This window comes from Coregonus clupeaformis, chromosome 6 (assembly GCF_020615455.1).
Source record: "Coregonus clupeaformis isolate EN_2021a chromosome 6, ASM2061545v1, whole genome shotgun sequence".
In the NCBI taxonomy this organism is placed as follows: domain Eukaryota; kingdom Metazoa; phylum Chordata; class Actinopteri; order Salmoniformes; family Salmonidae; genus Coregonus; species Coregonus clupeaformis.
The window spans coordinates 15816696-15841010 of record NC_059197.1 but is presented as its reverse complement, the minus strand read 5'-3'; the positions used below and the strand labels follow the sequence as shown (position 1 = coordinate 15841010).

At 45.9% G+C, this 24315-nt stretch overlaps 1 protein-coding gene across 3 annotated transcripts in view; it reads left to right on the top strand.

Moving 5' to 3' along the window:
- LOC121567749 (kinase suppressor of Ras 1) overlaps positions 1-24315 on the top strand; it is a 51348-nt gene that overhangs the window by 10752 nt on the left and 16281 nt on the right. For 2 of the 3 annotated variants that reach the window (XM_041877993.2, XM_041877994.2), the window contains exon 2: positions 15425-15565. In XM_041877993.2, coding sequence (XP_041733927.2) covers positions 15425-15565 — 141 coding nt within the window. Of the gene's footprint in view, positions 1-15424; positions 15566-20396; positions 20508-24315 lie in introns of those variants that run through there. The other variant, XM_041877995.2, reaches the window with a different exon arrangement.

Genomic DNA, 24315 nt, shown 5'->3' with positions numbered 1-24315 from the left:
CTGCCTCAAACATGGATCTTATGCAATTGCAGAAGTGGTGTTGTGTTTCCAACTGGGTTTCAACTTCCTCATATTAGCTGCACTGGAATTGCACAATAATAAGGTAATTCTTGTGTACAACATTGTCTTTGAATTGTTTGAACCAAAACACTGTCTTAGAGGATTGAGCAGTGCAGCTCTTAAAGTGACTTCTTTAAAATCATGTCATTGGTCTCGTAAACTGAAGTCACTGTCCTTGTAAACTTCACAGACCTGTGATGTTGAATGTATAGAGAGGCCGGCGTCAGATTCATCCTGGGTGCTACTTAGGGCTGTTACGGTGACCATATTACTGCCACACCGTCAGTCACTAGTCATGACTGCAGTCAAATTCCATGTGACTGTTTAGTCATGGTAACTAGGCTTCTCCAAAACTGCGCACTGGCTGATGGTCATTAGTAGCCTACCAAACTTGCTAACTGCCAGTCGCTAACTGCCTGATACTCAGCGCTCTATTGTCCCTCTAAACACTCTGACATCAATGCGCTGGAGGAGATGGCTGCCGTTTTACGGGCTCCTAACCAATTGTGCTATTGTGTGTGTTTTTTCGCGTTATTTGTAACTTATTTTGTACATAATGTTTCTGCCACCGTCTCTTATGACCGAAAAGAGCTTCTGGATATCAGGACAGCGATTACTCACCTCGTACTGGACAGAGATTTTTTCTTTAACGAGTCGGACGCAAAGGATTTCTTCAGACACCCGACAAGGCCCAAATCCCCGTTATTCGCATGAGAAAGAGACGGAGATATCAGGGACGTAGGTCGGGGTGCCTTGTAAGGATCCGATGGCGAGTGGGTAATCAGCCTCTACCATCAGTCCTATTAGCCAACGTACAATCATTGGATAACAAAATAGATGAACTATGATCACGGATATCCTACCAACGGGACATTTAAAAACTGTAATATCTTATGTTTCACCGAGTCGTGGCTGAACAACGACATACGCTGCTGGCGGGATATACACTGCATCAGCAAGATACAACAGCTGCCTCCGGTAAGACAAGGGGTGGCGGTCTGTGTATATTTGTAAACAACAGCTGGTGCACGAAATCTAATATTAAGGAAGTCTCAAGGTTTTGTTCGCCTGAGGTAGAGTATCTCATGATAAGCTTTAGACCACACTATTTACCAAGAGAGTTTTCATCTATATTTTTCATAGCTGTCTATTTACTACCACAAACCGATGCTGGCACTAAGACCGCACTCAATGAGCTGTATAAGGCCATAAGCAAACAGGAGGCCGGGGACTAGTGCAGGGAAACTTCAATCCGTTTTACCTAAATCCTACCAGCATGTTAAATGTGCAACCAGAGGGAAAAAAACTCTGGACCACCTTTACTCCACACACAGAGACGCGTACAAAGCTCTCCCTCGCCCTCCATTTGGCAAATCTGATCATAACTCTTCCTCCTGATTCCTGCTTACAAGCAAAAACTAAAGCAGGAAGCACCAGTGACTCGGTCAATAAAGAAATGGTCAGATGACGCAGCTGCTGAGCTACAGGACTGTTTTGCTAGCACAGACTAGAATATGTTCCGGGATTCTTCCGATGGCATTGAGGAGTACACCACATCAGTCACTGGCTTCATCAATAAGTGCATCGATGACATCGTCCCCACAGTGACCGTACGTACATACCCCAACCAGAAGCCATGGATTTACAGGCAACATCCGCACTGAGCTAAAGGGAAGAGCTACCGCTTTCATGGAGCGGGACTCTAACCCGGACGCTTATAAAAAATCCCGCTATGCCCTCCGACGAACCATCAAACAGGCAAAGTGTCAATACAGGACTAAGATTGAATCGTACTACACCGGCTCCGACGCTCGTCGGATGTGGCAGGGTTTGCAAACTATTACAGACTACAAAGGGAAGCACAGCCGCGAGCTGCCCAGTGACACGAGCCTACCAGACAAGCTAAATTACTTCTATGCTCACTTCGATTCAAGCAACACTGAAGCATGCATGAGAGCATCAGCTGTTCCGGACGACTGTGTGATCATGCTCTCCGTAGCCGATGTGAGTAAGACCTTTTAAACAGGTCAACATTCACAAGGCCGCAGGGCCAGACGGATTACCAGGACGTGTACTCCGAGCATGCGCTGACCAACTGGCAAGTGTCTTCACTGACGTCCCTGACTGAGTCTGTAATACCAACATGTTTCAAGCAGACCACCATAGTCGCTGTGCCCAAGAACACTAAGGTAACCTGCCTAAATGACTACCGACCCGTAGTACTCACGTCTGTAGCCATGAAGTCCTTTGAAAGGCTATTCATGGCTCACATCAACACCATTATCCCAGAAACCCTAGACCCACTCCAATTTGCATACCGCCCCAAAAGATCCACAGATGATGCAATCTCTATTGCACTCCAAACTGCCCTTTCCCACCTGGACAAAAGGAACACCCATGTGAGAATGCTATTCATTGACTACAGCTCAGCGTTCAACACCATAGTGCCCACAAGGCTCATCACTAAGCTAAGGACCCTGGGACTGAACATCTCCCTCTCCCTCTGCAACTGGATCCTGGACTTCCTGACGGGCCGCCCCCATGTGGTAAGGGTAGGTAACAACACATCTGCCGTGCTGATCCTCAACACGGGGGCCCCTCAGGGGTGCGTACTCAGTCCCCTCCTGTACTCCCTGTTCACCCATGACTGCATGGTCAGGCATGACTCCAACACCATCATTAAGTTTGCAGACGACACAACAGTGGTAGGCATGATCACCGACAATGATGAGACAGCCTATATGGAGGAGGTCAGAGACCTGGCTGTGTGGTGCCAGGATAACAACCTCTCCCTCAACATGATCAAGACAAAGGAGATGATTGTGAACTACAGGAAAAAGAGGACCGAGCACGCCCCCATTCTCATCGAAGGGGCGTGGAGCAGGTTGAGAGCTTAAAGTTCCTTGCTGTCCACATCTCCAACAAACTATCATGGTCCAAACTATCATCGCCTACTCCCCCTCAGGAGACTGAAAAGATTTGGCATGGGTCCTCAGATCCTCAAAAAGTTCTACAGCTGCACCATCAAGAGCATCCTGACTGGCTGCATCACCGCCTGGTATGGCAACTGCTCGGCCTCCGACCGCAAGGCACTACAGAGGGTAGTGCGTACGGCCCAGTACATCACTGGGGCCAAGCTTCCTGCCATCCAGGACCTCTATACCAGGCGGTGTCAGAGGAAGGCCCTAAAAATTGTCAAAGACTCCAGCCACCCTAGTCATAGACTGTTCTCTCTGCTACCGCACGGCAAGCGGTACCGGAGCGCCAAGTCTAGGTCCAAAAGGCTTCTTAACAGCTTCTACCACCAAGCCATAAAACCCCTGAACAGGTAATCAAATGACTACCCGGACTATTTGCATTGTTCCCCCTCCCCACCCCCTCTTTTATGCTGCTGCTACTCTCTGTTTATTATCTAAGCATAGTCACTTTAACTCTACCTACATGTACATATTACCTCAATTACCCTGTGCCCCCACACATTGTCTCTGTACCGGTACCCCCTGTATATAGCCTCGCTACTGTTATTTTACTGCTGCTCTTTAATTATTTGTTATTTATAAATTGTTGTTATCTATTTTTTACTTAACACTTATTTTTCTTAAAACTGCATTGTTGGTTAAGGGCTTGTAAGTAAGCATTTCACTGTAAGGTCTACACCTGTTGTATTCGGTGCATGTGACAAATACAATTTGATTTGATTTGAAATGCAATCGAAAATCAAATCAAACACTTAATGAGAGCCCATAAACCAATGTTGCGTAACATTTCTATAAGCTATGCAATAGGGTGGGAAAACAGAGTTTTGATGGCCTCTATTAAAAAAGGGAGGATCCCATCAGCTTTCTATAAGCTAGGCCTGCTATATTTATTTCTCAACTTTCCTAATATTAATAAGCACATTGCTTCGCTTTACAGCCGGAGTAGCCTAACTGGCTAGCATGAAAATGAACCGCAGGAAAAGCATCCTCCATTCGCTATTCAAGTGCATACAGATGACATGTATTTTTTCCCAATGCTTCTGTTCCGACAGGTGCATGACAATGGCCCATTCTAAATCAAAATTAATTTCACACATATTTTATTTAGTATATGTAAAGACAAGATTAAATTGAGAATAGTCTGATGGGTGACTATATTATCACTTGTGAATGATGCCCAGCATGTGCAGTCTAAGGCAATAAACAGTGCATACCTTTTTTCTGCGACTTCTTCAAATCAGAGTGGCATGCTGTAGCCTAGCCCATAGGCCTGTATGTTTTGATAAGGTTTGTATCACAACTGAACTGGCCAAATAACTCCAAACGTAGCCTATAGGCCTATGACCCCTGGAACAGGGTTGGAGAGCACATAGCCTACAGAGCCTAGTAAAACATGTGTTCTTATAAGCCTATCCCAGCTTTCTTGTGCTGCTATATTTATTGCTCAATTATTAAAATTAAGCACATGATTACGCTTTACAACCGGTGTAGCCTACCTGTCATTGGCATATTAAAAACGTAACTGCACGTAACCTCCATACGCTATACGATTGCAGGCTACAGATGATTTTTTTTTTTTTACGGACCATTCTAAATAAAAAATAATTCCATACATATATTAGTAGGCTATTGTCACAATCGTCGTAGGAAGTAGACCAAGGCGCAGCGTGATGAACGAACATGTTTATTTATCATTAGCGATAAACACGGACAGTAAACAAAAACAACAAACGACTCGTAACTTAGACCAACACGGAACAAGAACCCACAAACACAAAGGGAAAAACAGACAGTTTAAATATGGCTCCCAATCAGAGACAACCAGCCACAGCTGACACTCGTTGCCTCTGATTGGGAGTCACTCAGGCCAACATAGAAATAAACCAACTAGAACTCCCAACATAGAATTACACCACATAGAACGAACACTCCCTGGCTCAACATATAGAGTCCCAGCGCCAGGGTGTGACAGCTATACAGTGGGGGAAAAAAGTATTTAGTCAGCCACCAATTGTGCAAGTTCTCCCACTTAAAAAGATGAGAGAGGCCTGTAATTTTAAAAAATCCAGAAAATCACATTGTAGGATTTTTAATGAATGTATTTGCAAATTATGGTGGAAAATAAGTATTTGGTCAATAACAAAAGTTTCTCAATACTTTGTTATATACCCTTTGTTGGCAATGACACAGGTCAAACGTTTTTTGTAAGTCTTCACAAGGTTTTCACATACTGTTGCTGGTATTTTGGCCCATTCCTCCATGCAGATCTCCTCTAGAGCAGTGATGTTTTGGGGCTGTCGCTGGGCAACACAGACTTTCAACTCCCTCCAAAGATTTTCTATGGGGTTGAGATCTGGAGACTGGCTAGGCCACTCCAGGACCTTGAAATGCTTCTTACGAAGCCACTCCTTCGTTGCCCGGGCGGTGTGTTTTGGGATCATTGTCATGCTGAAAGACCCAGCCATGTTTCATCTTCAATGCCCTTGCTGATGGAAGGAGGTTTTCACTCAAAATCTCACGATACATGGCCCCATTCATTCTTTCCTTTACACGGATCAGTCGTCCTGGTCCCTTTGCAGAAAAACAGCCCCAAAGCATGATGTTTTCACCCCCATGCTTCACAATAGGTATGGTGTTCTTTGGATGCAACTCAGCATTCTTTGTCCTCCAAACACGACGAGTTGAGTTTTTACCAAAAAGTTCTATTTTGGTTTCATCTGACCATATGACATTCTCCCAATCCTCTTCTGGATCATCCAAATGCACTCTAGCAAACTTCAGACGGGCCTGGACATGTACTGGCTTAAGCAGGGGGACACGTCTGGCACTGCAGGATTTGAGTCCCTGGCGGCGTAGTGTGTTACTGATGGTAGGCTTTGTTACTTTGGTCCCAGCTCTCTGCAGGTCATTCACTAGGTCCCCCCGTGTGGTTCTGGGATTTTTGCTCACCGTTCTTGTGATCATTTTGACCCCACGGGGTGAGATCTTGCGTGGAGCCCCAGATCGAGGGAGATTATCAGTGGTCTTGTATGTCTTCCATTTCCTAATAATTGCTCCCACAGTTGATTTCTTCAAACCAAGCTGCTTACCTATTGCAGATTCAGTCTTCCCAGCCTGGTGCAGGTCTACAATTTTGTTTCTGGTGTCCTTTGACAGCTCTTTGGTCTTGGCCATAGTGGAGTTTGGAGTGTGACTGTTTGAGGTTGTGGACAGGTGTCTTTTATATTGATAACGAGCTCAAACAGGTGCCATTAATACAGGTAACGAGTGGAGGACAGAGGAGCCTCTTAAAGAAGAAGTTACAGGTCTGTGAGAGCCAGAAATCTTGCTTGTTTGTAGGTGACCAAATACTTATTTTCCACCATAATTTGCAAATAAATTCATAAAAAATCCTACAATGTGATTTTCTGGAATTTGTCTGTCATAGTTGACATGTACCTATGAAGAAAATTACAGGCCTCTCTCATCTTTTTAAGTGGGAGAACTTGCACAATTGGTGGCTGACTAAATACTTTTTTTCCCCACTGTATGTAAAGACCAGATTAAATTGAGAATAGTTTGATGGGTGAGAATATTATCAAGTGCTTGTCAAATTGTGAATGAGAGACTGATGAAGTGTGTACAGCTTGCACAAGAAACAAATCAGAGCTCATGCCTTTCATGCAACTTTTTTCAAATCATAATTAGAGCCGCATCATGCAGCCTTAGAATGTATAAAAAATCTAAACATATAGCCTAACGTTTGTATCACAGCTAAAGTTGCATAAATAACTCTAAATTAAGCATATATACTAAACAAAAATATAAATGCAACATGTAAAGTGGTCCCATGAGCTAATAAAAATAATCTCAGAAATGTTTCTATATGCACAAAAATCTTATTTCTCTTAAATTTTGTGCACAAATTAGTTGACATCCCTGTTACTGAGCATTTCTCCTTTGCCAAGATAATCCATCCACCTGGCAGATGTGGCATATCAAGACGCTGATTAAACAGCATGATCATTACACAGGTGCACCTTGTGTTGGGGACAATAAAAGGCCACTCTAAAATGTGCAGTTTTATTTTTTATTTTTTTTATTTTTTTAACCTTTTACGTGATATTCAATTGGTAGTTACAGTCTTGTCCCATCGCTGAAACTCCCCTACGGACTCGGGAGAGGCGAAGGTCAAGAGCCATCCGAAACACAACCCAGCCAAGCCGCACTGCTTCTTGACATACTGCTCGCTTAACCCGGAAGCCAGCCACACCAATGTGTCAGAGGAAACACCGTACAACTGGCGACCGAAGTCAGCGTGCATGCGCCTGGCCCGTCACAAGGAGTCGCTAGAGCGCGATGGGACAAGGACATCCCGGCCGGCCAAACCCTCCCCTAACCCGGACGATGCTGGGCCGATTGTGCGCTGCCTCATGGGTCTCCCGGTCACGGCCAGCTGCGACACAGCCTGGGATCAAACCAGGGTCTGTGGTGATGCCTCAAGCACTGCGATGCAGTGCCTTAGACCGCTGCGCCACTCGGGAGGCCTCCTAAAATGTGCAGTTTGTCACACAATACAATGCCACAGATGTCTCAAGTTTTGAGGGAGCGTGCAGTTGGCATGCTGACTGCAGGAATGTCCACCAGAGCTGTTGCCAGAGAATTGAATGTTAATTTATCTTCCATAAGCCGCCTCCAATGTTGTTTTAGAGAATTTGGCAGTACGTCCAACCGGCCTCACAACCGCAGACCACGTGTAACCACGCCAGCCCAGGACCTCCACATCCGGCATCTTCACCTGCGGGATCGTATGAGACGAGCCTCCCAGACAGCTGATTAAACTGTGGGATTGCAAACCGAAGAATTTCTGCACAAACTGTCAGAAACCATCTCAGGGAAGCTCATCTGCGTTCTCGTGGTCCTCACCAGGGTCTTGACCTGACTGCAGTTTGGCGTCATAACCGACTTCAGTGGGCAAATGCTCACCTTTGATGGCCACTGGCATGCTGGAGTGTGCTCTTCACAGATTAATCCCGGTTTCAACTGTACCGGGCAGATGACAGACAGCATGATTGGGGTTATGGTATGGGCAGGCATAAGCTATGGACAACTAACACAATTGCATTTTATCTATGGCAATTTGAATGCACAGAGATACCGTGACGAGATCCTGAGGCCCATCCACCACCATCAAGTCATGTTTCAGCATAATAATGCACGGCCCCATGTCGCAAGGATCTGTACACAATTCCTGGAAGCTTAAAAAGTCAACATTTTCCATGGCCTGCATAGTTACCAGGCATGTCACCCATTGAGCATGTTTGCATGTTGCGTTTATATTCAGAGTAGGAGGACCTGTTTCTTTGTTAACCGCTCAATACAGAATAGCCGCATGTGGAAATCGTTTGGGGAAAATATCCTTTCTATTTCATTCAACTATGTTCAATTGTGTTCTTCTTGCTATAAAATAATATAAAATAATGCCACAGGAATTATAAGCAAATCTTGTCTGGTAAATTAACTAATGTAGCCCACAGACATATGGTATAGCCAGATCAGGGCCTAACATAAGGACAACTCAGAGTATGCTATTCTGTTCTTCTGAAATAGGCTACATTTTCTTCATATCATGTTTCTTTAGACCTGCCTAAAATAAATAATGGATTTATTGTGATGGTGTAGGCTATATTAAATGGATTTATTAGACTTTTAAAAATGTAGATGTTCCAAAGGTCTGCATCAGTGGCTTCTAGGCTATGTGTGGAAGCCAGGAGATGCTAAACGTGTTTATGTTAATTAACGGTAAATTACTTTGAGACCTGCAGTTATTTGCATGACATTCACCGGCTGACGACACGTCATGACCGCCACAGCCCTAGTGCTACTGCCACCTTATTACATGGCCATGTGACTCCTTCAGTCTAAAGTCAAATCTACAGATGGACCACACCTAACAAACAGCCGTCATCTGATTTCCATACACTAATTAATAATGTTCCAGTGGTTAGCTTCTACTCTGTAATCAGATCTGGCAACCCAGGGATGGACATGGCCCATATTATCTACCCACATTGTCTGTCATTAAATAAACACTCAGTCATTAAATGATTATCATTTGGCAGGGATTTTGACTTTTGAGGCTCTGTCACACTTTATTGGTAAGATCATAGAAGTGCTAGTTTGATCATTTTGACGATTATCCAAAGCAGCAGCTACGGTGCAGTCAGTGGAAGAAACAGAAATGCAAAATGATGGGTTGTGTAGTGTCAGGAAACTCCCATGTGGTTTTGTCTCTCATTCCCCTCCCCCCTTTTTTCTCTCTCTTTCTCTCCGTCTTGTTCGCTTTCTCCTTCCTTTCTGGACCTTTTTGCTCGCTCTCTTTGTCACATCTATCACTGTTTCCTTTGCCTTAACTAAGACACACAAACATGTTTTTTCCATAGATGGAAATGTACATGGAGGAGTGATGCTTACCATTTGCGTACTGTGGTATTTTTCATAACTGCAATATACAAGCACAGCTTCAAGGTATGAACTGTGATAGTGTCTGAGAATGATATCTTGAGAACCACTATCGTCCCACCCCCACACAGGCGTTGTCTGGTACATAGAGACTAACATTCAAAGGTTAAGTGCTGGCAGCCAAGGCCACCTCCTTTATTCTATTGTCACACACAATACACACAATTTAGTTACACACACTGTGGTAAAACTGGTGGGCACAGATACGTGCTGCCTGTCTGCCCCCTGGTCCCCACTCAGCCTGCCCTACCCCTCGTTGCGTGTGCCTGCCATGTAACAGAGCTGGGAGATGGAGAGAAAGATAGACAGTGAATAACGGTGAGCGCCACAGCGGAACGAGGCCAGGCGTTGTCTAGTGCAAACCAACACCGCCTGGTTTCCTCTAGTCGCTCAGTGAAGTGCATCAAATCAGCCACAGCCATTCTCTGATAGGGAGCGAGACAGGAGGGCATTCAGAGACAGTCTCCCTCAGACTGGTCCAGTGCTGATGAAACTTTAATGCTGTTCCACTAGGCCAGGCTCCCTAAAACCTACCAGAACCATCAGCGACTAAAGATGGGAGCCTAAACATGAACTAAAACCTCCATATTTACAGTTGCCTACCCCCTTAACTCACTCACCTCCAGCCTCAGCTTTTTGGTTAAGAGGTAAGTAAATCTGGCTTTGAAAAAACAAAATACTTAAACACTGACTGAAATTCTGCAGACTTATTACATTCAGCTGGAAAAAGTGCTAGAAGTGATACTTGTGGCTGGACAGAGGGATAAGACTAGAAGTAATGCTTGTGGCTGGACAGAGGGATAAGACTAGAAGTAATGCTTGTGGCTGGACAGAGGGATAAGACTAGAAGTAATGCTTGTGGCTGGACAGAGGGGTAAATGTGAGTCCAATTCAGTCCACTGGTTGCCATGTAAAGCTTGCTTTCTGGGATCTGGTGTCCGAAGGTAAGGTGGACATCTTGACTCTGCTATACTCTAACTCAGGGATGGGCAACTGGCCCCCCCTTTTGAAGGCCACCGGGTTAATCTCTCCCCCCCCCACTGCGGCCCCTCATGATAAATTCAGATTGTTTTGTGGCCCCAACCACCATCAAAGTTGCCCATCCCTGCTCTAACTGATCTCTCTAGTCCTTCTGTGACCCCAGCCCAGCATCTCCCATAATCTCATCTTTGACATAAACAAGTTCCACCGTCTGTGGCTGCAGGGTTTCCATGGCGCTCGGTTGTCATGGCAGTGGCACAGGCCGACGCCCCCATGAGAAAGGCTGCTCTGTGTTCCTCTGAGGTTGTATGTAATGAAGACTATTTGCTGTTTTCTGTTCTGAGGGGAGAACTGTTAAATACCCAGTCAGTCAAGGATGAACTGAAGCTGGCCCCTCCATCTCCACCTTCTCTGTTTAGGAAGTAGGAGTGCATATCAATATTCTACAGAGGCTTTTTCTCCTCGTTTCCTCTCCTTCATCAACATTCTACATTCTTGAGAGTTTTTAACACTGAGGTGCTTCTGAGACAAAGTTGTCCTTTTTTAGACCTGACTGTACAAAACATTAAGAACACCTTCCTAATATTGAGTTGCATTTGAACATAGCTGAATGAAATAGAAAGGATATTTTCTCCAAACGATTTGAGGGAAACGTACATGCAGCTATTCTGTGTTGAGCAGTTAACAAAGAAACAGGTACTCATAAATGCTTAATTAGAGTTATTTATGTACATTTTTTTGTGATACAAACGTTGGGCTATATGTTTAGATTTTTAATACATTCTAAGTCTTCGACTCTAATGATGATTTGAAACAAGTCGCATGAAGGGCATGAGCTCTGCTTTGTTTTTTGCGTAGGCTGTACACACTACATCAGTCACTCATTCACAATTTGACAAGCACTTGATAATGCCTAGAATTTCACGGCGGCATCCCCTTTGAGTGGCCGTAATGCCCCCTAAAAAAATCAATGCCTTTTGCGGCCAGTGGCCATTGTGCCCTTGGGCTGAATATAATAATTATAATTCCCTTCTCCAGGCTGCATGCTCCAAAGCACCTCTCACTCAAATGGCTCTCCGTCACGTGATTGGGTCTTTCTCACAGGCTACAAGTGAAGACAGACACATCAGGGATGCAACTGCGTGCGTCCTTATCCAATTCCGAGGCGCATATCGAAGATATTGGAAGAAGTGTCCACATTTACTTTTCGTCAGCCAACGAGATGAGTAGGCCTAACGAACTGCAAAAGCACTAGCCTATGTCAATCTACTATCCCCCATAGTACAAAAGTTGACCTATTCTGTGAGAGAAAGAAATATTCCAAACATAGTCTGGGACAGTTGTGGGATGGGATAAATCCCAAATTAATACAACTAGCATCAAAAAAAACTTTTTGAAGCAATGAGGCTGACACAACAGATCAGAATGTTTAGCTTAAAATGTTGATAAACTATTAGTCTATTTCTTAACATTATAAGCGCAGCAATGCACACATGGCAGTAGGCTATAAGCGCAAATGTTCCAGTAGCGGGAAAACACCATTCTCAAAAGTGACCGCAAATGCAATTATGTAAGTAATGCTTTTATTATAAAAGTGAATTTTTATGGTGAACATTTTCTTCCCCAAACTTGAAACTCATGTGCTACGTATGTATGACAGTTAGGCTCTAAACCTGTTGTAAAGGCCTGTATACAGTGGGGGGAAAAGTATTTAGTCAGCCACCAATTGTGCAAGTTCTCCCACTTAAAAAGATGAGAGAGGCCTGTAATTTTCATCATAGGTACACATCAACTATGACAGACAAATTGAGCATTTTTTTTCTCCAGAAAATCACATTGTAGGATTTTTTATGAATTTATTTGCAAATTATGGTGGAAAATAAGTATTTGGTCACCTACAAACAAGCAAGATTTCTGGCTCTCACAGACCTGTAACTTCTTCTTTAAGAGGCTCCTCTGTCCTCCACTCGTTACCTGTATTAATGGCACCTGTTTGAGCTTGTTATCAGTATAAAAGACACCTGTCCACAACCTCAAACAGTCACACTCCAAACTCCACTATGGCCAAGACCAAAGAGCTGTCAAAGGACACCAGAAACAAAATTGTATACCTGCACCAGGCTGGGAAGACTGAATCTGCAATAGGTAAGCAGCTTGGTTTGAAGAAATCAACTGTGGGAGCAATTATTAGGAAATGGAAGACATACAAGACCACTGATAATCTCCCTCGATCTGGGGCTCCACGCAAGATCTCACCCCGTGGGGTCAAAATGATCATAAGAACGGTGAGCAAAAATCCCAGAACCACACGGGGGGACCTAGTGAATAACCTGCAGAGAGCTGGGACCAAAGTAACAAAGCCTACCATCAGTAACACACTACGCCGCCAGGGACTCAAATCCTGCAGTGCCAGACGTGTCCCCCTGCTTAAGCCAGTACATGTCCAGGCCCGTCTGAAGTTTGCTAGAGTGCATTTGGATGATCCAGAAGAGGATTGGGAGAATGTCATATGGTCAGATGAAACCAAAATAGAACATTTTGGTAAAAACTCAACTCGTCGTGTTTGGAGGACAAAGAATGCTGAGTTGCATCCAAAGAACACCATACATACTGTGAAGCATGGGGGTGGAAACATCAGGCTTTGGGGCTGTTTTTCTGCAAAGGGACCAGGACAACTGATCCGTGTAAAGGAAAGAATGAATGGGGCCATGTATCGTGAGATTTTGAGTGAAAACCTCCTTCCATCAGCAAGGGCATTGAAGATGAAACGTGGCTGGGTCTTTCAGCATGACAATGATCCCAAACACACCGCCCGGGCAACAAAGGAGTGGCTTCGTAAGAAGCATTTCAAGGTCCTGGAGTGGCCTAGCCAGTCTCCAGATCTCAACCCCATAGAAAATCTTTGGAGGGAGTTGAAAGTCCGTGTTGCCCAGCGACAGCCCCAAAACATCACTGCTCTAGAGGAGATCTGCATGGAGGAATGGGCCAAAATACCAGCAACAGTGTGTGAAAACCTTGTGAAGACTTACAGAAAACGTTTGACCTGTGTCATTGCCAACAAAGGGTATATAACAAAGTATTGAGAAACTTTTGTTATTGACCAAATACTTATTTTCCACCATAATTTGCAAATACATTCATTAAAAATCCTACAATGTGATTTTCTGGATTTTTTTTTCTCATTTTGTCTGTCATAGTTGACGTGTACCTATGATGAAAATTACAGGCCTCTCTCATCTTTTTAAGTGGGAGAACTTGCACAATTGGTGGCTGACTAAATACTTTTTTCCCCCACTGTAGGTCTGTGGGCTAGGCTACATGAGGTGTGTGACTATGATGTGAAAAAGTCGCAAAAAAAAGGCATGCGTTTCTTTCCTTACTGCACACAAGCTGGGCATCATGATAAGTGATAATATATCGTTCACAAGTGACAGGCTAATATTGTCACCCATCAGACTATTCTTGATTTAATCTTGTCTTTACAAATACTAAATCATATATGTGTGAAATTAGTTTTGATTTAGAATGGACAATTATCATGCACCTGTCGGAATAGGGGCAGGGGGAAAAAATACATGTCATCTATGCACTTAAATAGCGAATGGAGGATGCTTTTCCCATGGTTAATTTTCATGCCAGCCAGGTAGGCTATACTCCTGTTGTAAAGAGAAGAAATGTGCTTAATATTAGGAAAGTTGATAAATAAATATAGTAGGCCTAGCCTATAGAAAGCTGATGGGATACTCCTATTTTTAATAGAGGCCATCACTCTGTTTTCTCAAGCAATTGCATAGCCTTGGGAAATGTTGCACAACATGAGCTCATGGGCTCTCATTAAGTGTTTGATTAGATTTTCGAGTCATTTGCATTGATGTCAGAGTGATTAGAGGGACAATAGTGCTGAGTACCAGGCAGTTAGCAAGTTTGGTAGGCTACTGATGACCATCAGCATCATCAGAGCTTGGAGAAGCCTAATTACCGTGACCGTCACGTGGAATTTGACTGCCTTCATGACTCGTGACCGCCGGTGTGGCGGTAATACGGTCACCGTAACAGCCCTACGCCTGGCACCTACTACCATACCCCGTTCAAAGGCACTTCAATCTTTTGTCTTGCCCATTCACCCTCTGAATGGCACACATACACAATCCATGTCTCAATTGTATCAAGGCTTAAAAATCCTTCTTTAACCTGTCTCCTCCCCTTCATATACACTGATTGAAGTGAATTTATCAAGTGATATCAATAAGGGATCATAGCTTTCACCTGGATTCACCTGGTCAGTCTGTCATGGAAAGAGCAGGTGTTCTTAATGTTTTGTACACTCAGTGTATATCTTTCTCTGTCCTCTCTCTCCTCTCTGTTTCTTCTCTCTCTCTCTCTCTCTCTCTCTCTCTCTCTCTCTCTCTCTCTCTCTCTCTCTCTCTCTCTCTCTCTCTCTCTCTCCTCTCTCACTTCACTGCGGCCCACTCTAACCCTTAGTTGACAGGGGGATTTCCTCAGCCTGAGCTCTAGTCTCACTTCTCACCGGCATTTTGCATAGAACACCAGACCTCATGCTGAAAATAACAAGAAAGAAACACCATGCAGTTTGTTCTCAAACATCAGTGGGTTTCACACCCGCAGTTGTCAGTTAGTTGTCAGTCTCCTTTGTTAAAATGAAATGAAACTCCCACACACTGTGCTGGCAAAGGATCAACTGTTTATTGTGCTGCAAGTTTCATTTTCCACTCATTTTGTTCTACTTGGTTATAATAACAATCAGGATAATGCTTTTACTTAGCATCGTCTGTATTTCAGTTATTTTCGGAACTTTCTTAATAAAATTTTCCCAAACAATATTTTTTGAGATCAGACCAAGCGGTGTCTAATCAAGCTTGTGTTTGTGTTGTCGCCCCCTCCAGGTGAAGCTGACTAAGTACATCTGTAAGCAGCTGCAGTGTAAGCAGAGAGTGCCTGAGAGACAGAGGACCCAGGCTCTGGCCAGCTACCCTCGACTGGGAGACTGGCTCTGCACCATCAACCTCAGACCTGAACTCATACAGGTACTATTTGGTCACACAGTGTGTGTGTGTGTGTGTGTGTGTGTGTGTGTGTGTGTGTGTGAAGAAAGGGAAAGCAACTGAGAGACTATGTAATGGGATCCCTGTACATTCCCCTCTGAATGGTTCAAGTTCCTAGGTTAGTTTGGTTAGTTTGCATCTGACCTAGAGAGGGCAATCGGATTCCATGGACTGGATGATGGTGATGGTGACATGGCATAACAGTTTGTTATTCAAGAGAAGTGTGGTCCTCTGTAGCTCAGCTGGTAGAGCACGGCGCTTGTAACGCCAAGGTAGTGGGTTCGATCCCCGGGACCACCCATACACAAAAAAATGTATGCACGCATGACTGTAAGTCGCTTTGGATAAAAGCGTCTGCTAAATGGCATATTATTATTATATTATATTATAGAAGACATTCCTGCACATTGCTTACTATAATTTCAGGACAGGTGTGGTTTCCCATCAATATCCAATGAAAATGTCCACAATAGGAGCAGCTTGTGAGCCGTTTAACTTTAAACATGATTAAAGAACATGGTTAACTCCAATAAATAACATGGTTAACTCCTCCAATGCAGAACATGGTTATCTCTTCTGATACAGAACATGGTTATCTCTTCTGATACAGAACATGGTTATCTCTTCTGATACAGAACATGGTTAACTCCTCCAATGCATTGAAAGCATCCTTAGTGAACCAGCAGTACCGTCTCCCTTTATCTGTGTCAGTTTGGATTTGGGTCTTTGTTTTTTTTGGACGGTAACGTGCTTATGATAGGGCATATTTCATAGCAATTAAGGCCTTTGCTGGAAGCTGAAAGCAGGCTTTTGTAGTTCCGCTCTGTATCCACCCTTTCAGTTGGCAGTAGCAGATTCACAGGGAGAGTTTCTGCCACTATTTTGTCAGGACTAGTACAGACACAAAAACATTTACTCTGGTTTTTATAGAAACTGTTTGTTCTGCCAATGGAAAATGAGCGATCTCTTTTTACCGTCAATTTATTCTCTCCAGGACCTGCATTTAGGACTGTCGTTGTACGCTTTGGGTTCTGAGAACTATCCACCCCCAAACCCTATTGGTCTGTAGTCAACTATTCACGTGATCCTCTCCAATCCATGCTCCTGCTCCTATCCCTGGCCTCTAGCCATACCCCCCTCACTATACCCAGGGCTATGTTTAGGTGTTATGTGTTTTTACTTTGTACCAAAATGGCAGAATATGTATGTACGTATACTGCACACCCAGCAGATTTGTACCAGATGATGTTATTCAGGAGTTGGCAACTGTCAAAGAGGATACTGTTTTGTTATATACGTGTCCTGGCCCCACGTGTTGTCACTAATCTGTGTCTATCACAGACCAGTCTAACCTGCTCCTCTCTACCAAGCCCTCTTTGCAAATACAGCCTACTGGGCAAAAACTGGTTGAATTAGCATTGTTTCCACGTCATTTCAACAAAAACATTTAATGTGATGACGTTGGGAATTTCCAATTTTTTTCACCCAACTTTTAACCTAAATCCAATGACATGGTGATATTTTTTTTTTTGATTTCACATTGAATTCATGGTAGTTGGCAACTCAACCAAATGTAAATCAACACTAGACGTCGAAATGACGTCTGTGCCCAGTGGGAGGCCATTTAAATGTGTAAGATCAGCCAAGAGGGGAGAAGGAGGAGTGTTATGTGTGTGTGTGAGAAAATTAGGGTGGGAGAGCGAGAGATAGATTTATTATGTAAGTCTTCAAATTAAGACTGCAATATGAGAGATTCTGCAGAGTCCTACAGAAAGCCTAAGATTAAGATTAAGATTACGATTAAGATTAAGGCACAGAAAGAAAGAGTGAGCTCCGGGAAAGAGATAGAAGGAAAGAGATAGAATTAAAGACATAGTGTGTTATAGAGTTAGTGGATAGGTTGTAGTGTTTTCAGGGCCCCACACCAGCTAAAGAACATTCCCCTCTCTCTCGCTGACGATGAACACTCACCCAATCTGGCTCTGCCTGGCTCTGGCTCTGCATGGAGAGCCCAGAATGTGCACAGTCAGCTGCTCCCCCCTCTGTCCCTGCCTGCAACGCTATTTATACACACAGTCCTGCCTACCCACATACCACACATATGCACACTCACACGAATGGGTGTAAGCACTCTCTCACACACAGACAAGTAACACTGGACAGTGTAGGATCGCTGCTACAGACTACGACACAGGAATTTACGTCAATCCAGGAGATAGTAGTGTCATCCAGGAGATAGTAGTGTCAAACCAGGAGATAGTAGTGTCAAACCAGGAGATAGTAGTGTCAATCCAGGAGATAGTAGTGTCAATCCAGGAGATAGTAGTGTCAATCCAGGAGATAGTAGTGTCAATCCAGGAGATAGTAGTGTCAATCCAGGAGATAGTAGTGTCAATCCAGGAGATAGTAGTGTCAATCCAGGAGATAGTAGTGTCAAACCAGGAGATAGTAGTGTCAAACCAGGTGATAGTAGTGTCAAACCAGGAGATAGTAGTGTCAAACCAGGAGATAGTAGTGTCAATCGCACATGACTGTAAGTCGCTTTGGATAAAAGCGTCTGCTAAATGGCATATTATTATTATTATTATTATTAGATAGTAGTGTCAAACCAGGAGATAGTCGTGTCAAACCAGGAGATAGTAGTGTCAAACCAGGAGATAGTAGTGTCAAACCAGGAGATAGTCGTATCAATCCAGGAGATAGTAGTGTCAAACCAGGAGATAGTAGTGTCAAACCAGGAGATAGTAGTGTCAAACCAGGAGATAGTATTGTCAAACCAGGAGATAGTAGGGTCAAACCAGGAGATAATAGGGTCAAACCAGTGAAGAGCAGCACATGTGGTGCTGTGTCCGGGACACTGAGGTAGGCTAACGCTGTGTCTAATTGAAAATAACATTATTCTCCACTCACAGCGAGAAGCAGGTGCATGTTAAGTTGTAATGGATTGCAATGGATTGATGTCATTGTTTTGTCAACATTGTTTTGTTGAGTCCATTAATACAAATGTGCATTCTTGCAGAACAAGAATGTTTGGACTTTTCCTGTAAATCTGGTGACCTGTTTTAATTGAATAGGTTAGACTACTCCATTCTCTACTTTAGCTTCTGTGTGGACCATGCTACCACAGCTCATAGGACAGGATTGTCAATTCACTCCATAAAGTCTTTCCATCCCTATGAAAGTGTCCTGGCAACAATGGCCATTCATTTAGCCAGGGCTCCTATCCATTCACTATATGACTCACAGTGCAGGAATGTATTGACCCATGCCTCATCACATTAAAAGTGGCACCAGTCGGCTGACAGTCTCTGTTGTTGGGTACATTTGGGATCCGATGTGCTAAAAGAGCTAGCCTGGTCCTGATATCTGTTTGTGTTGTCTTGCCAAGTCCTGGCAGTAACAATGACCATAGGAGTTAGGAAGACAGCACAAACAGATCTCAGACAAGGCTATAAAAGATCCCAGATAATGAACGCTCTTCTCCCAGCCCTCAGCCGTTGTAAACCCTGGGAGATATGAGCAAGAGGGAGGCTTTGGGCCCCGGCCTGGCACTGCCACTGTTTACACAGGAAGAGGTGAGGAATGGCCCTCAGGGCAGAGCTCAGATCAGACGTGCCTGTCTACCACATTTGCATGACTGGACAGTTTAGGAAAATGTATGAAGAGGCAGTGATAACCAGGGGGAAAGAGTTGTGTTTAGTTAGCATAGCTTCACTTTTCGTTCCTATCAACCCATCTAAAATTTGCCATATTTTTTAATTTGTTCTAAATATTTACTAATGTACTTGTATATAGCTACTTCAAGACTTGGGACTTGCTTGTGTACAACTTCAACTAATGGGAGATGTCAATATGTGTTAAGGATGATTTGGTGTCAGCATGGGACCAGACTGAATCAACACATGTATGAAGAACCAGGGGTTAGTTAGTGTAATCTCAGGTCAGCTACAGTAACAGGCTCTCCCCAAGGAAGAGAGGAAGGAGGTCGGTCACAGCAGAAAAAGTACAAAGGACCTCAACAAATCCTCTGTTTCCTGTACCCTTTTGGAAGATATATCCCCCTCCCTCCCTCCCTCCCTCCCTCTCTCTTCCATCCTCCCTTCTCACTATCCTCGGTTCTCTAGCCAGCCTTTGTCTTATCTGGAGCGTCCAGGACGATGATCTGTGGAAAAATGCTGGTGTTCAGAGGAAGTGGAGGCAGTCTTCTGAGATTGGGTGGCAAAGCACTGATTAGTTATGGGTCTCTCCTCGTCCTCATGGTCCTGTCTGGAGGAAGGACTTCCTGAGCCATCAGAGACTGAGAGAGATATATGAATCAACCCCATAAAGTAGTCTCTATGCTTGTTAGACTTGAGGTCACTGGCTGCACAGACTGCCCATCTGTTGGGATTCTCTACTACTACTGTTTATAGCAGTCTCCTATTCTACTGCGGCTGCTTTGTGGGGTTACTAGGGACGCTGTGTTTGGTGGGTTGCTGTTGTGTTGGGCTACTCTGTAGGGCTTCCCTGTGACATTGTTGTGTATATATGCCCATGGCAGCATGGAGATGTTCTCTTATGCCCAATGCTTCTCTGGCCATGGGAGGAAAGGGGGGGGAAGAGAGGTCAGGTGAGATCAACTGAGTTTGCCACCACCAGTTGCTGATGCACCGCTTTGGCATGCCAGAAGCAGGAAAACAGACAGGCTGGCTATCTGGCGAAGCCTGCTTGGAAAGAAAAGAGAGAGAGACAGAGAAGGAGGGAGGGCAGGGACTGAGGGAGGGAGGGAGGGAGCGAGATAAAAAAAACAGGGAGTGTGAGCGACTGCGCTGAAGAGAGGAGTTGAGTTCTCACAGTGTTTTTGACAGCAGTTTGGAGCGCTAGGGATATCACTGGGACATTAGAGAAGAGGCTACAACACAACAGGGTCCGTAAGGAGCACATGGTACGTACTATAGGAAAGCTTTAGAACGATCTACTGAAGGAAAGCCTTTTGTACAGCAACATGGCTGTTTTTACCAGGTGTTTCCTTGTTTCCTGTTAGCCAGAGGTTACTTACTAGAGAGTGACTTGTTTCCGCAGTGTTGATAGAGCTTTAGCTCTGTGTACGCTAAGTAAGTTATTAGCTGATAATACTGTGTTAGTACACAAGACATGGGATTTAGTAGTACAGAGAAGATGAATGTTGTTTAGTCTGGCCTCTTTTAATGTGGGGATTTAAGAGGTGGTTGTTTAGTTTAGTTTGTTGATGTTAACAGGTTTTAGTATGCTCCTGTCTGTGTGTATTTGTGCGTGTTTGTGTTTGTGTTTGTGTGTGTGTGTCTGTGTGTGTGTCTGTGTATGTGTCTGTGTGTTCATGTGTGTCCCTTGCTAAGTTTTTTTTATTTTTTTTATAGTATTCAATTTCACTCCAGATACAAACTTATACATACAAACAACAACTTACAGACACAAACATTGACAACATCTCCTCTGCCCAGACCAACATGCTCACACCCCCATCCCTAGTACCTGCATTATTGTTTGCCACGGCCTTAAATGGTATCAATTTGCTTTTCTCTGTCCCCCATGCTATTTCAATAATAAATCCATTGATTTTCCCCTTGTGCTAATGATGGGTGCATTGATTGATTTCCAACTTTTTAGTTTACATTTTTTAAAGATGAGTGATGAGAAGAGAATCGTCCAGCCCATTGGGTATCTCACTACACATCCATATGTTTCTATATGTATTCCTGTAAGAGTTGGTGTGAGGTGTGACCCAGGTGCAGTGCAGGATAGACAGTAGGCAGTAGGCAAGGATGGTGAAACAAGGATCTTTACTGGTGGTCCAAAAGCCAGGATACAAAACAACGGACTATTCACGAAAACAAATGAGGAGCACATAGGTCTCCAAAAAACAGGCTGACAGCAAACAATATGAAATACTAACTCTGACTGGAAAAACACAATGACACAGGGAGAACACTTCTCGAGGACCTGTAACGCCGTCACGTGAATGCTGTATCAGCCCTGGGTCCAGAATGTCCCTCCTGGCCACCCCGGACCGCTCCTCCGGCCCATAACCCTCCCAGTTCACCAGAAATAGGAGACCCCTCCCCAACCGCCGGCAGTCCAGGATCCGGTCCACCGTAAAAGCCGGCTGCCCTCCGACGAGGCGCAGCGGGGGAACAGGACGAGGAGGGGGAGCCAGGGGACAGGTGGCGATGGGCTAGAGGAGGGACACATGAAATGTGGGATGCACCTGCATGGTGGGGGGAAGTTGCAGGCGGTAGGTCACTGGGTTGACTCGCCGTACCCCTCTGAATGGCCCGACGGGATCGCCGCCTCTTCCTCTTGCTCGGGGAATAGGGGCGCTTGGGGATAGGCAGGGGTCGTAGCAGCCCTGCCGCGGGCTGACGTGAGCTCTTCGTGCGTGCGCACACCGGGCAAGCAGACACGAAGGCGTGCGTATCCCACTCAGCAGATGGCCACCAGAGCCTCCTACGCAGGGACCCCAATGTCCTGGCAACCCCCGGATGGCTGGTGAGGTCGGACGCGTGCGCCCACTGAAGCAGTCGCAAGCGCACAGCCTTGGGTATGTACATCCACCCCGAAGGGCCTCCGCCCGGATCGGGCTCTCGCCGTAGCGCTGCTCTGACCAGCCTATCAATTCCCCACAAAACTGGGGCAGCCATCAGGGCGTTGGGGACAATGGGGTCGTCCCTCATGGCCAGCTTCTCCGGTCGGGACAAGGAAAGCGATCGCCCTTGTGTGTGCATGGCGCCCGGCAGGAGATCGATAGCGCAGTAATAAGGCCTGTGAGGAGGTAGGCCCTTGGCATGCCTCCTACTAAACACCTCCCCCAGATCCCAATACTCCCGGGGAACGCCTACAAGGTCTGGGCCGGTGACGGAATGCAGGACCTGGGGAAGAGGTGAGGACTGGTAGGTGGTCTGGGACGGGGGTTTGGGCTGATGAGTGGTCGGTGGCAACCGGAACCGGACGGGGCGGAGCCTCCCTCCAGGATGAGCCACCCCATGGACCAGTCTATCCGGGTGTTGTGGGCGACCAGCCAGGGGTGCCCGAGGATGAGGGGACACTCCGGAGAGTCCACAATGAAAAACAGGATATATTCCCATAGCCCCCCCCACCACCCGGACACGCACGGGGACAGTGCATCGGGTGATGCAGCCCAACCCCAACGGCGGCCGTCCAGGCCCATGACCGGAACCGGCTCGGAGAGAGAGTAACGGAACGCTCTACCCTTGGGCCAGCCCCGCGTCCATCAAGTTTCCCGCGGCCCCAGAATCCACCAGTGCATGCGCCCTACGCGCAGCGTGGGCCCACTGAACCCTGACGGGGAGGAAAGTCCGGGAGTCTCTGGAGTTGGGGTTTTGGTTCGCTAGCACCCCTCCCAATCCTAGCGAACCCTCCCGTTTCCCCGGCTTCTCCGGGCATGAGTCGCAGTAGTGACCTGCGTGGCTGCAGTACCGGCAACGTCCCTGGGGCAGACGCCTCTGCCTCTCCATCCTGGACAAGCGCGCAGCCCCCAGCTGCATAGCCTCCTCCTGAGGTGTCTCCTCCCTGAATCGGTGGAAAGCCTCCGGGCTGATAGGGAGCCGCGGAGGCGAGCCTTGCGTCATGCCTCTCTCGTACACCCTCTCACGATGCCGATTGTCCACCCGCACCGAGAGGTCGAAGAAAGCCATCCATTCGCTCAGGCAGCTCCCTGAAGGAGAGTTCGTCCTTCATCCCCTCTGATTGCCCCTGCGCCTACAGGACGACCAGGGCGGCCCCCTCCCATCCTGCCTCTCGAGCCCGGGTCCGGAACTCCACGGAGTAGTCCGCCACCGAACGCTCACCCTGCCCACAAGCCGTGAGCCGCCTCCCGGCCTCGTGCACTGACACCACTCGAGAGGTATCGAACACCTTGCGTAGCTCCCGGGTGAACTGGTAGTAGTCGGAGCACGCTGGAGTTTGGCTCACCCACTCCGAGGTAGCCCAGGAAAGGGCCCGACCCTTCAACAGAGTGATAATGTAGGCCACCCGGTTCTGCTCTGTCAGGAAGGAGGAGGGTTGTAGGTTGAACATCAGGGAACACTGGGTGAGGAATTCCCTGCAGCCCTCTGGACGTCCGTCGTACCTCTCCGGAGGTGGTAGGTGGGGTTCCCGCGATGTCGCAGGCGAGACTGGGACGGCGCGGCCTCTGCTCCGCCGGCTGCCGGGGCTGGTCAGGTGTCCACCTGGCTCTGCACGGCGATCGTCAGCTGGTGGAGATTCTCGATGATCTGCTGCAGGCTGCGGTCATGCTGATCCAACAAGGCTCCCTGCACTGCCAATGCGCTATGATACTGTGCTGCCTTCGCTGGGTCCATATTGACTCCGTTTTCTGTAAGGGTTGGTGTGAGGTGTGACCCAGGTGCGGTGCAGGATAGACAGTAGGCAGTAGGCAAGGATGGTGAAACAAGGATCTTTACTAGTGGTCCAAAAGCCAGGATACAAAACAACAGACTATTCACGAAAACAAATGAGGACGGTCTCCAAAAAACAGGTCTCCAAAAAACAGGCTGACAGCAAACAATGTGAAATACTAACTCTGACTGGAAAAACACAATGACACAGGGAGAACACTTCTCGAGTACCTGTAACTCCGTCACGTGATCCGACACTGATACATACTGCTTGACATCAAGGAACTAGCAGAGAAAACTGAGCAATGGAACACAGGGAAGTAAGGGCATAAATACACAAGTGAATCAGATAGACACAGG